This window comes from Ptychodera flava, chromosome 22 (genome assembly GCF_041260155.1).
Source record: "Ptychodera flava strain L36383 chromosome 22, AS_Pfla_20210202, whole genome shotgun sequence".
NCBI classification, from domain to species: Eukaryota; Metazoa; Hemichordata; class Enteropneusta; family Ptychoderidae; genus Ptychodera; species Ptychodera flava.
In genome coordinates, this window is record NC_091949.1 from 14,896,499 (window position 1) to 14,909,612 (window position 13,114).

Genomic DNA, 13,114 nt, shown 5'->3' on the forward strand with positions numbered 1-13,114 from the left:
TCCATCCCGTTAGATAGGTATTTCTTTTGACGTCACTACCCCTTATGAATATTCATATCCTTGCAAGAACCGACAGTCGCTGTGTCTGGCAGCGCGTGCTCACAACTGCACAGCGTAGCCTTCGAATAAAGGCCCAACTTTGGCGCGCACAAAACAAGGCACAGCGACTGTGGAGAGTCTAGCTATCTACCTACAGCATGCTCAAACATACAATATTTAGTTTGTCGACAAAGCCTGTATATATAAATATAAATATGTATTTGGTGATAATTTAATTGGAGTCCAGACTGACAGTCAGTTGTCAGTGATACAAATGCATGGTACACATACATAGGCTGTGATAGTAAGCTGAATACTGGACAATTCAACATGCTGTAGGGAGTAGAACAAGAACGCAGTTGTAAAACTGAACAAAAATATTGCCAAAATTATCAAAGTTAATACAGCTACTGCCTACGGGTAGTGTCAATATCATTAATGCTCTGCTACTGCAGTGTCACTGTCACTGCATACCTGAACAGTGACAGAGATAGCTCTGACTCTGATGTACATGGTAGTTGAAGAAGAGTTTGGGTCAAATGATGCTCATGACAGTGAAACATACTTGTACACAAGATTAGGCCAGAGAGCAACATATGGAAGAACACAGAATGAGAATAATCAAATATTAAAGAAAAAAGATGGGGTCACCACGCTTGATTTTCTAAATTTTCACATTCTTGTTATAAAATGATACAGAAGTAAAACTTTGAACAGTAAAGACTAAAAGAAAAAATATGTGACCAAATGGAATTATTTATTTTTTAACCAAATTTGCAATTATTACACCAAAAATTTCAGAGATTAAAACATTTATTTGATGGAATATTTTAACCTTCCAGTATTGTCAATTTTGAGTAGCATCTAATTCATATAGGTCTTGTAGTTTTGAAACAATTTTTGGTAGGTCACTGTGCAATACGGCAATTAGCCAGAATTCACAATTTTCCTACTCTCTCATGATTGTCATTTTGTGTGCTCTTCAGCAGGAGCAATTGACCTGGCCAGAGTTGGATTAACTCAAGTTGGCTTTTAGACCAATAAATCTAAAAAATTCACTGATGCATTTAAAGAACTTGCCTTGGGAATATGACTATACAAAGTGCTAATACAGGTAGTGTTGAACACCTGTGAGCAGAACGGCGCAATACATGTTTATTTTTTCTGCGCTCACATCCTTTACAAATATGCGGGCCTGTGATAGTTGGGGGGGGGACTTGAAAAATTTTGACCATATAGAGGGGGTATTTGAAAACTTTTTAGGGTACCTAGGGGGATCTGAAAAAAAAAAGATTTCAATCGAGATTCCTCCAGCCCCCTAATCGTTATTTGTGAACGCAGCCTTAACATATCAAACTAGTGTTGTCGATCATATGCAAGTTGAGACCGCGTTTACCTGTTGTCAAAAAGGGAATTATGGAAAATGACCTTAATGGGTCAATATGACCACTAAGTCGCACATGGATCTCTCTCTCTCTCTCTCTCTCTCTCTCTCTCTCTCTCTCTCTCTCTCTCTCTCTCTCTCTCTCTCTCTCTCTCTCTCTCTCTCTCTCTCTCTCTCTCTCTCATAAATGTGCAACAGGTATGTCTCTGTGCAATTATCACTGAATTATACCAAAAATATCAACGTACAACTATTAATATGCTGCAACGGCTATACTGATTTATTCTCATAGGAACTCGAAACTTGTATTTTCACACTCTTGATATAAATCTTTTGGGAGAAACTTTACGATGTTTTAGCACACACAAAGCTATAAATTTTCCTATTTTGAAAATCGTTCTGTCCTGAATGTATAATAATTCTGTCACTGGGATATGTTTGTGAGTAAATAGATTATCAGGGATCGATTATGTATATGTGCATTTTTACGATAATCAGACAGGACAATAATCACCAGGACCAGAATTTTCAAATACCAGAATTAAGTATTTCAGAAGTTTTGACCCATTCGAAGTGGCTGTCATAACAGTGTTTTTTGATAAATTTGCTGTTGACAACTGGAAACTATGAGAACTCAGTTACACATTAAAATCAAACAGGTAAAATATCTAACATAAGCATATGGAGAAAGAACAGAACTTGAAGGAGGGGTATGTCGTCACTCATTTTGTGTTGATTTTAAGACATGTAAGCGAGCTAAAACCAGGTATCCCCTTCGTGTTCGTACATGGTGGGCGTGTCATCAAAGGTGACTGTTTTCTTCCCCTGTCCGTCATCCTGCTTGAGGTCGTCAACGTTCGAATCGACTGTCGCTGCAGGAACTGGTTCAGTGTCGCCAGTGGGCACCAGGCCTTTTGGCTTTTCAAACTCAACGCCAACGTCTACCGGGGTATCGGGTTTTCTCTCTACACTTCGTGGATCCGGCTCCGGGTGATTGCCGTCAGGTACATCAATGGCTGTTTGCTCATTCGATTGGTTTATGTTCACCGTGGTTGGCCTAGGTTCTGCTGTCTCAATGAGTTGTTTGTCGTCATCGCCACCTCCAGAGGGCGTGATCACATTACTCTTCTTCACAGGCACTCCATCTTTACCCTTTTCTAGTTCAAGTACTACGACATCAAAGCTGCTAGGCGGTTCAAACACCTTCTCCTCAATCTGCCGTGATGGAATCGGGTCCGGTTGGATGGACGTGACCTTGGCGGTGTTGTTTTCAGGGTCTTCAAAGGCGCCGCTGTCGCCACTGTCTGCACCGTCATCATAGGCTGGATTGATGACCGAAACTGGTTCAACATTTTGCAATGCCTCCAGCCTACCCGCGAACGACCAATCATCGCCGAGATCTGACGTATCTTGAATCAAGTTCAAGGTCATTTCCTGGAAAAAGTAGGCCGTGACAAGTAAAGTTATAAAAGACATCTTTCTTGTCAAAAGCAAAATAATTGTCTTGGAATGCCCCACAGACAGATATTTGGATTCAAATCTGTACTCGTTTTGAAGATTATGGAGCAACTGAACTTTTCACCATCTTGTGTTTATTACCCAAATCTGTACGACGATCCCAAACTCTAATAAATATTCTTCATTATGAAAAACAATGCTTTCAATTTTCCTTGAGGAAAGCTCGTGCAAAAGTTTAAAATTTTCCGTTTCGAAGCGCGTGCTACCGTAAAGCTGCTCTTCGTCATTATTTTTCTCATATTTTTGTTATTTGAAATGGCAATTTCTCTAACGGCCAAGAAAACATTCATTGTTTCTTCACGCAGCTACCTCGGCCACTATGTCAGCACATGGCGTCGGTGTCTTGCTAAGATATTCTGTCTGATATATTAAGGTGGCATGCGCCTGGAAAGTGAAAGTCTTAAAACTTTAGCTCAAACTTTCCTTATGAAAACTTTCAACCATTCTCTTTCAAAATCAAGAATAAAAATCGGGGGTCACCGTGCAAATTTGATGCTAAAGAAACAAATAACCCAAGATTTACCGATATTTTAAACTCAAAATGGCCGGCAGCCCTATGGAAAAAATAAAATTTTCGAATTTCGGAAAACTAAGCCAATGACAAGTTTTCTTACACCAAGAGTTTTACAATGAGCCCCAACATGGGGTATATCAGTAAAGAATTGTAAAAATTTGAGAGTCTGAATATCTGTCCCCGAGGCGCGTTCTACCTTTAACTGATGAAAGTAAGAAAATCTAGGCATTTGTTTACAACTCCCTCCCCAGGTTAATGGTCAATTGTAACACGGCTGGGCGTTGAAGTGGTGCCCCTTGCCTAAAGCAGATTTCAGAAAGCGCCAAACTTGAAGAAAACTGATATTGATTAATAAAATATTCAGCACCAATTACCTGTTCCTCGTAGATAATTTTACGTGGTGAATGCAGTTCAAGCCAACTGCCGTCCATACCGGTGCTACTGTCAACTGCTTTCTCGTCACTAGAATTGTAAGAAAATGCAATTTAATTCTCGGTACCGTAAATACGATTTTGGCACCTAGGTGAGTCATAAAAATATCAGGCGGTCGACTATATTTTAAATATGGCGGATTTCTACAGGTAAAACACATAAGATTACAGTAGCAAAAGTAAGGATTTTAGGCAGAAATTTAATGCCATAAATGCTTAAAACGATGAAAACATGAATAGTTTCCACGGACAAACAGACTTTTTTGCCCTGACAGCGAATACATTTGTGTTAAAAGTATTTATGAAATCACCTATCTCAAACTACTTTGCCCCTAGCACGAGACAAAACCTATTTAAGGTAAGAAGAAATACAATGTAATTTGTCATAACGGAAAATCCTCCAGAATATTTGTGAAAGTCACTTCATTGCGTCATCTTTAGTCTTGTTTTCTAATTTTGATTGTCGCATTAAACGAGAACATCTGAACCGTATAAAAAAGAGTTTGATGGCGCCGGCAAATGCAGCTTGTTATCTTTATATTGCCAACAAGGGGTGGGAGCACTAGTCCCCCTATCAGCATTGCACGTCCCTTGGAACCGTTTTTAACAATTTTCATTGCCTTGGAACCGTTTTCACTCCCACTACCCTCACACTGTTCGAGCTCAGTGTTGCACAAATTCTATGGCAACGCATCGGCAACAGTCGTCTGCAAAATTCATACAAGAGTAACGAGATCTAAGGTCAATCCTAAGATCAACTGAACGAAGGTCATCTCTCATACCTGGTTTCTCCGCTTGTTTTGCCAAGGGTCAGATCAGTAGTTCTGTGGGGAAAGCGAGGTTGGGTTTATCGATAAAGTGAAAAAGCGCCACCGGTCGATACGATTTGTGCACCTATAGTATAGGCGGGAAAGGGGTTGTGCAACGGAATTCGTATAGTTGATTTATTGCAACTCTTCAACGGTCAATAGTTTCTCTTGTAACTCGAAGTCTTTTCTCGGATCGGTATGTGGTATCGTGGAAGAGGTTCCGGGTACGAGTTCGCTACTACTCCTGACCCAATATTACATGAACATAGATATGATATGGAAATGTGCCATTGCCATCATCTTTTCCTGTAGTCGCCGTTCACTGCATCACCGATATCTGACAATAATGCGACTGGCAAACCCCCTGCTGGTAGTCCTTTGTGACAACTCTAAAGACATTTGACTACATACTCTCTGTGATTTGTGTCGCCATAACCAAACACTGAGGGCGTACATGTTGACTGAAACAATTCAGCTAGGGGACTGACATCCTCGATAACACCTTGATATATGAATTAATTTCTACTTCAGAGATGACTTACGGAAGCTTGGAGTAGGGATTTTCAGCCGCCGACATTCTCGTGATCCTGTCCCAGTATTCCTTTTGTTCAAGCAATTTCTTCTCGTTTAACCTGTGAAAAATGACAATGTCAATAAATATTAAAAAATGAACTGTAGGAACTAGTAACGTGTTCGATCAAATAATAGGAAACACAGCATTGACTTCCATCAATAACGATTTGTCATCCAATGATCAAAAGGTGGGAAATGAAATCATTACCCTATAGTGTGGCAGATCAATAATGAACGTTGATTTATTGCAACTCTTCAACGGTCAATAGTTTCTCTTGTAACTCCAAGTCTTTTTTCGAAGCTGATTGGATGTAATTCAAGTGACGTTATTCACAGCAAGAAAACAAGAAGGTAAAAGTCTGCTGCTAACTTTTTGCCTCGTTTTAACTTTCGACAGATTCTATGACGTCATACACAATACACGGAAAGAGAATGGTATTATAATAATAGGCTTACTTATCGGAGCAAAGTAGATAGAATATTGCCATCAGACTACCGCAGAGAATGACAGTTCCGAGGACCAAGGCGGCAATTTCCAGCGATGTCACCTCGTGCTGTTCCCGATCAATCTTTCCGTGAACTCCAGTGAACTCGACCACGTGCCAGTTGTCCTTAAAATCTGCGAAAGTCTCACTCTGGCGGCGTTTTCGACTATTTGAGGACGGTTGCCTACGGGGGATTTGGCGGGAATACGATAAAATGTTAATGAAAACTAGCGTGTGTGGCGCGAATGTGGCAAACGTTTGTGTGCTCATGGATAAGGCTGGAATTGAACACGACAATATATGACCAAGTATATACCTCAGAAAAAACGCAAACACTTACCCTTCAGATAGTGCGATGAATTGTTCTGACGTAACAACCTCATAGGTAGCAGGATTCACCCCATAAAACCACATGTCCGTTCTGAAAAAAACAAGGTCATCGCCATTCACGGTAAATAAAAGTTTCACTATAAGACATACGTCATCAATGTACTGTGGCCATTCCTACTACTGCTACTAGTGAATGCTATGAACAGACGTCGTAGACGCGATGCTAGCTAATCACACAGTTGTTTCTCAAAATCCCATCTCATGGTCCGCGTACTTTTAGAATTTTAGAGGGCGCGTTAAAACGCTGTCAATTGCGTGTGGGGTGAATCATCAAACAATTTAATGTACACAAAGCGTCACATAATGGATTGAAGGCTGGTTAAGAGCTAATCTTTCAAATATCTGATTTTATAGATTCTTAGGATTCTTGGCTCAGTCTTTTCACTGAACTTGACCTCTTCTGTACTGAGGTTCGCCAACAAGGGAACACTAACATACAGGGCGATACTTACTCGTTGTTCATCACTACGCCGCTCTGCGTTCTGTGTCCAACGAAGAGAACCTCAATCCATAGACCTGATAATGCTTCTAATTCCCTGTGAGAAAAAACAAATGTAAAAAAGAGTGGCTTTACAGCTCTACAGTAATTTCAAGAAGTACAGGTATGCAATCAATGGCCAGGCTAAATAAAAATAAGTTTCAAGTAAGCAGACTTAGCCTTTTAAAGCCCTCCGATACAAAATGCGTTTCACATTTTTTTTAAATCATTCATAGATTAGCCAAAGTTGGCCTTTTTTTCTTTCTTTTCTTATTATTTTTCTTTTCTTTTCCCTTTTTGATAAGTTTCTACCTTATTAGAATAAAAAGGTTCTGGAACAACCTATCCTATTTCCCTAAGCTCAGATTTCCCTAACTGCGTAGCATTTCAACACTTAGTAATAATTACAATAATCACAGGCTACGTTTATCATAATTAGGGTCAAATGCTTCTACAGTAATAGATGAACATATCAATTATTCACAATAAGCTGTTGAAGATAACCATGTACAGGACAGCCAGTTGATGGTTTAATATACCACTGAACAGTTTAAACAAGACAGCAACCATGACTCGACCATTGGACGATTGGTTGAACTCATTTTGAGAGCCAATGAAAAGCGATTATGAGATATGCAAATAATTGTGGCGGTTCAATATTAGACACACAAACTCAAAATGTGGTCATAGTGACGCTATGGCATTTTAGGTTAGTTGCGGAGGTCAGATGTCAGCTAAATTACTCACATTAGTGAGAAATCTCACACTCGGAAACGTGAGCACATCTTGGGAGGTCTATAATTCGTAACTTTGCGAGAAAAATAATGAATCTGGGGATAACGGTCACTACAACATCAATTAATTGTGTAAAATACCACGTATCGAATGATAGACACCGAATACACCTAGTTTTGCTTACTTGGGCGTATGTACGTTCCTATTTGTGCGATATTCGTATCGATGACTGTCGACAAAATGTCTTGTACTTTTAAGACTTACTATAATGTGCGCATGCCCTAACTTTATGGTACCAAGATTGATATGTAGGTTCATCTCCGCTATACTTACATCACAATTGTGTTGAGATTCATAGTAATATTACTATTACTTCGATGAGACACCATTATGCAGTACTGAGTCACCATCAAATGTGAACCTGAAAAGAAGAAAGTGTGAATGAGAGTAATAAAACTGGCGCCATTACGTTGGCATAATAATAATAATAATATTTTTATTGCTTGCTTGTAAATATAGGATTTACATCACATTTGTGGCAATAAAAGTGTGATACAAAATAAGTTAAAATTTTCTTCAATAAAGATAAAGTATTACAGTATAATATAGTAGCTAATAAGTAATATAACTAGGTATTTCTTTGTTTATATAAAGTAAAAATATAATCTGCAAGTTGTTCGTTAAAAGATAACTCTTGTTTTGTTAGTAGAGAAATAAGCTGATTTTCAGTATCGTCGTTTGGGAAATTGATTTTACTGAAAAAGTTCTTTCTTTGGACTTTGTATTTCTGACAGACTAATAAAAAGTGTGTTTCATCTTCAATACTGTTGGTGTTACACTGATTGCAGTATCTTGCAGTAATTGAGGTTTTTGGAACCCTTTTTCAATTGCTAGATCATGATTGCTAATGCGAAGTTTGGTGAGTAATTTTCTTTTCTCACCTTGTAACTGTGTTAAGTAGGGTTCTAATCTAAAATTACGTTTTATTTTGGCATACATTCTTAGTTTACTATTTTCATCAGTGATCAAATTTTTCCAAAAGACTTCATAATTGTTTGTTAAATTTGTTTTCATTAATCCAGTTATAACTTTGTGGTGTTTAAGTGATGGAGCTTTATCAAGGAGAAAGTCCATTCCATTGTCTTTAATTAAAGCACTTAAACAGTTAAACCAGGATCTATTGTTAGTGTTGTTTACCATTTGCTCCAGAAAAGCTTCTTTAGCAAGATTACAATGTGGCAGTTGTACGATATGAAGCCAGTGTTTAACAAGTAGAAGTGGGAATTGTCCTAGTTCACCCCTCACAGCGGCATTACAAGCTTGTCTATTACACTGTAAAATGTTCTTACAAAATTTGAGGTGAGTTTTTTCAATTGCTGATTTATCCCACTTCTTGTAATCCATGAAATCTTGTCCCCAAATCTCTGAGCCATACAGTAAAACAGGTTTAATGAAAACATTGAATAGATGTGGGGAAAATTTTATCTTTTTGTTGTGCAATAAAACCTTTTAAACTATACAAAGATTTTGCTGCTTTATCAGCCAAATTTGTAATTGTGTCACTAAAACTACCATTTGATTTAATTGTCAGTCCTAAGTATGTATAGCTCTTAACAGATTGATGCATGTACTACCATAGTTAAATAAGTGTTTATCTACCAAAGGAGATTTACTAAAATTAATTGCTTGGGTTTTCTGTAAATTACATCAAGTTTCAAATTGGAGCAAAATGTGTGTAGTGTATTTAACTCCCTCTGCAAACCTTCTTTTGAAGTAGAGATTAAGACTGAGGTCATCAGCGTAAAATAATGAGTTACTGGGGTATTATTCAACACTGGTGGTTGAGTATTTACTTTGTCTAGATTTGTTTTCAAGTCATTGACATATAAATTGAACAGACTAGGACTTAGAACACAGCCCTGTTTTACTCCTTTTTCAACTTTCAGGCTGGGCGAGATAAAATTATTTGTTTTGATGTGTATTTTTGTGTTGGTGTACATGTGTTTTATAAGTCTGTATAATTTGCCATTAATATTATTTTTGAGAAGTTTATGGAAAAGACCAACTCTCCATACCGAGTCGAACGCCTTAGCAAAGTCAACAAAACAAACGTAAATGTTCTGCTTATTGTTAATATATATGGTAGTGTAGTGACCATGTGTTTGTGCAAGGATTAACTCGTCCCATTGTTTGTTGTGAAGTTTTTAGATCGAAGGCTTAAAACGGTTCTCATACATAATCATTTTAGTCAACGTGTTTTAATTGCATTTTGTAATATGTGAACTCTCGTTCCACAGAGGAAAATAAACGATGAGTTCTAATACTATTTTGCAACTGGGGAAGAATAAAAGTACGAAAGGTATCGAATGATCAGAATCTCGCATGCTCAGATTAGTGTAAAATTTGCGTCGATTGATGGCAAATTTCAGCGACATATGCAAATTATGTTGAACCTTACCGGTAATGTGCGAAACACGAAACATGTCTTAGGTAAAATTTAAATGTGGAAATAAATATTACAATGTAGGCCTGTAAAGACAGATTACTTACGATTGCCTTCGTATTGTTGGTTCCTTCAAGACCATCGCCAGCCTGATCCCTCGCCTTGACATCGAAGGTAAATTTTGACCAATATGTCCTCTGAACAAAGATCTTGTGTATATGTCTCCATTGGGACAGTCGACGTAGAATTTCTCGCTTTCGTCGCTCTGGTCTGCATAGTAGCAAAGTTCCTGGTTTATACCGACATCATCGTCATGTCCCTGCAATGTACATACAACGCTATTGGCATTGAGCTAATACATCAATCTTTAATGGGACCATTAGAGAGGGCATTGCTATCAGACATCGGCAGGGTAGGCAAGAATGTAAACAAGCATGCATTCTTTTTTATACGTAAAGACAGCATTTTTACGAATATATATATATATATATATATATATATATATATATATATATATATATATATATATATATATATATGTAAATATGTATGTATGTATGTATGTATGTATGTATGTATATTATGTATGTATTGTATGTATTTGTGATATATTTTACTTGCGCATGCTGAGTTCCCACTGTCCCCCTGTCATACCATAAAGTAGGTCATATGTGTAAGTCTCTTATGTGTGGTCAAATGTTTTCAGTACTTTACGAGCAATTGGTCAGATTTGTCAAAACTCCTTACCCTCTGGCAAGATTTGGTCGTCAAAACTTCGAAGACAAAAGAGTCAGATTGCACAAAAACGTAGCGTTAGCTGAGAAATACTACTGACCTCAACTTGAAGGATAGATGAGCCGTATCTCGTGTTGTCATGGATACCGGTGACGTACACAGGTACGAGGAAGTATGGAGCGTTGTCGTTGATGTCTAAGATGGTTACGTGTACCAACAATTCGTTGGGCAACAAATAGCCGGATTCTGCAAAGATGTGACAAAGACATTTACCAACATAGAAGACAACTTCTATCACATTTCTATGCATAAGTTTTCCAGTTTGTTTGCTGTTTTGGTTAGCTCGTTTTATCTTTATTTTATGAGGTTGTTCTTGTTTGTTTTGGGATTTGCTTTGTTTTTGTCTTTATCATTTGTAGTTCATTATCCTTAATACATTTAGAAAATGCCAAAACGAAGGCGTCTCTATATCTCTAGACTTACAAACTATTGCCAGAACATGTGAAAATGTACTATTCACTTTGGCAACAAGTTCGATATTGATGATCAATGCATGATAAACACTCTGTACGATCGCGAGTAATTCTTATAAAACTTGCACGTGTTTTTTGATGTGCACTTCATAACTTCATTTGCACTTCGGGCATACAGTTTAATCCAAAATACACTGACATCAATTTTCTGTTCATTGAGGGGAACACATTCTATATACGTACCACATGGCATTGAGTTATAATCGACCGTTGTGTTCTTGTCGACTGTGGCCACAATCTTCAAGACATAACTATCCTTGACTTCTCTATCGAGGTCGGTGGCATTGCAAAGTTCAAAGGTCATGCTGTCGATCCGATTCAGGCTGAACTTATCTGGGGAAAAAAACGTTAGAAAAGTATTTAATGTCCAGATGTAAAGATTATTGATAATTCAAAAATGTTTCACAAAGCACCACTTTCTCCATGGAAAACTCTCAGTAGAATCAGTGATGAATTTTTCTTTCAAGAACATGTGAAATAAACATTCTTGGTAAAATTTTATAAATTTGACACCAGATCATGTACATTTTGTCAGATATTTAACACGATAACGCTAGAAGCAATGTTCTTCTTTTTAGAGTGTTGCTATTGCATATGTACACAATGGAGAATATGGAAGGAGATTCACAGAATTTTATTCTGATATTACCGACAAAGTCTTACCTTCGTCGCCACACACTGGGGCAAACCTGTACACGACCTCTTGGTCGTCTGTTAGGTTATAGCTTGTAGAGGGTAGTTCTTGGCAAGATCTCGTGTGCTCCGTCATGTTTACCCTATAATAAAACCATCGATGGTCACTTATAAAAAATTCAAATCTTGCAAGGACGCAGTTTACGTTTCGATGTTATTGTCTCGCGAGGAGGCTGCACTAATTTCGCAACGTCTTGATATTATCAGACAACTTGCCTATTTCTTATTTGGTTAACTACGTAATAGTAAAATAGTCTTCATACGTTTTGTAATCGAACGTCTTGCAGGCAACAGTGAGTAGACAAGAAATACGATGACTAAAATGGGTGTTGTCGTTGAACTTTTTCAGATACATTACGTATGGCAAAACTGTTTAACAATATTTACCAAAGTTCCTGTGGCAATTCTTCGAAGCTGGGCTCATCATAGCTACTGTCCCTAACTGTGATTACGGCTTCGCTTCTGTTGACCTGCCTAGGGGAGCCGTTGTCGTAGGCGACGATTGTAAACTGAAACAGAATAACAATAAAAGTTTTTGAAATAGAATTCGATGACAAAGGTAAAAGGTATACATGCCTTCTCCATTTCAAATTTAATCAACCAGGGTCCATTGGCAGAAGTAACTAATGGAAGAGGTTAGGGTGGGTAATTAAGAGATATGAATTGTTTTCATCGAAATTCTACACAGAGATATTGAGGGGAGGCGATAAAAGGCACACACTGACCCCGTTCAAGCTTGTGTTATAAAATGTTAATTTTATGTCATACCAGTATATTGATGGCACAAATACTATACGATATGATCAGTCGAGACATGAAAATAGCTATGCTATATTAGCAATATTGCACGGTTGGAACAGGCAGAATTCGAAGCTCTCAGCTAGACAAAATTGCCTTTTTGACGTTTCGATCTCAATTTCAATTTCAATTTCAATCTAACAATTATGATATAATAGCAATATACCAGCTCCGCAACGGGTACACCACTCGATTTACATCAGTTCACTGCGTGCCATCGCTCGTGCACGAATGTCTTGAACTGGTTTCAAAATCTCGTAGTATACCATCGCTGGGTGAAGTTTATTGCTTAAATATATAATAATTTTCTATCATAAGTAACACATGAATTTATTGCTCGCCATTCCCTTTGGTTTAAAATCGGGTATGGGCACAGTCTCTCTAGAGTTTGGGTGAGTGTCCGGGAAGCAAATAACCGGGGGTAGCCCTCCTAGATTCCATTCCATTAGTGTTAAATGGCATGCCCCACCTGCATTCTATTCCCCTTTCACGAGTTCTTTCAACGTTAAACATAAATCTTACGTGAAGATATTATAAGATAATATGTTCCATCATT

At 37.9% G+C, this 13,114-nt stretch overlaps 1 protein-coding gene across 1 annotated transcript in view; it reads right to left on the reverse strand.

The window, feature by feature from the left end:
* Positions 1 to 1,680: 1,680 nt before the first annotated feature.
* LOC139122756 (protocadherin Fat 4-like) overlaps positions 1,681 to 13,114 on the reverse strand; it is a 48,163-nt gene continuing 36,729 nt past the window's right edge. The window contains exons 49-61 of the mRNA XM_070688454.1: positions 12,148 to 12,269; positions 11,731 to 11,843; positions 11,251 to 11,400; positions 10,635 to 10,780; positions 9,907 to 10,118; positions 7,690 to 7,777; positions 6,596 to 6,679; positions 6,094 to 6,174; positions 5,725 to 5,937; positions 5,238 to 5,327; positions 4,669 to 4,710; positions 3,830 to 3,917; positions 1,681 to 2,857 (exon numbers count right to left, since the gene is read on the reverse strand). Coding sequence (XP_070544555.1) covers positions 7,726 to 7,777; positions 9,907 to 10,118; positions 10,635 to 10,780; positions 11,251 to 11,400; positions 11,731 to 11,843; positions 12,148 to 12,269 — 795 coding nt within the window. The 3' untranslated portion in view covers positions 1,681 to 2,857; positions 3,830 to 3,917; positions 4,669 to 4,710; ... (3 more) ...; positions 6,596 to 6,679; positions 7,690 to 7,725. The remainder of the gene's footprint in view (positions 2,858 to 3,829; positions 3,918 to 4,668; positions 4,711 to 5,237; positions 5,328 to 5,724; positions 5,938 to 6,093; positions 6,175 to 6,595; positions 6,680 to 7,689; positions 7,778 to 9,906; positions 10,119 to 10,634; positions 10,781 to 11,250; positions 11,401 to 11,730; positions 11,844 to 12,147; positions 12,270 to 13,114) is intronic.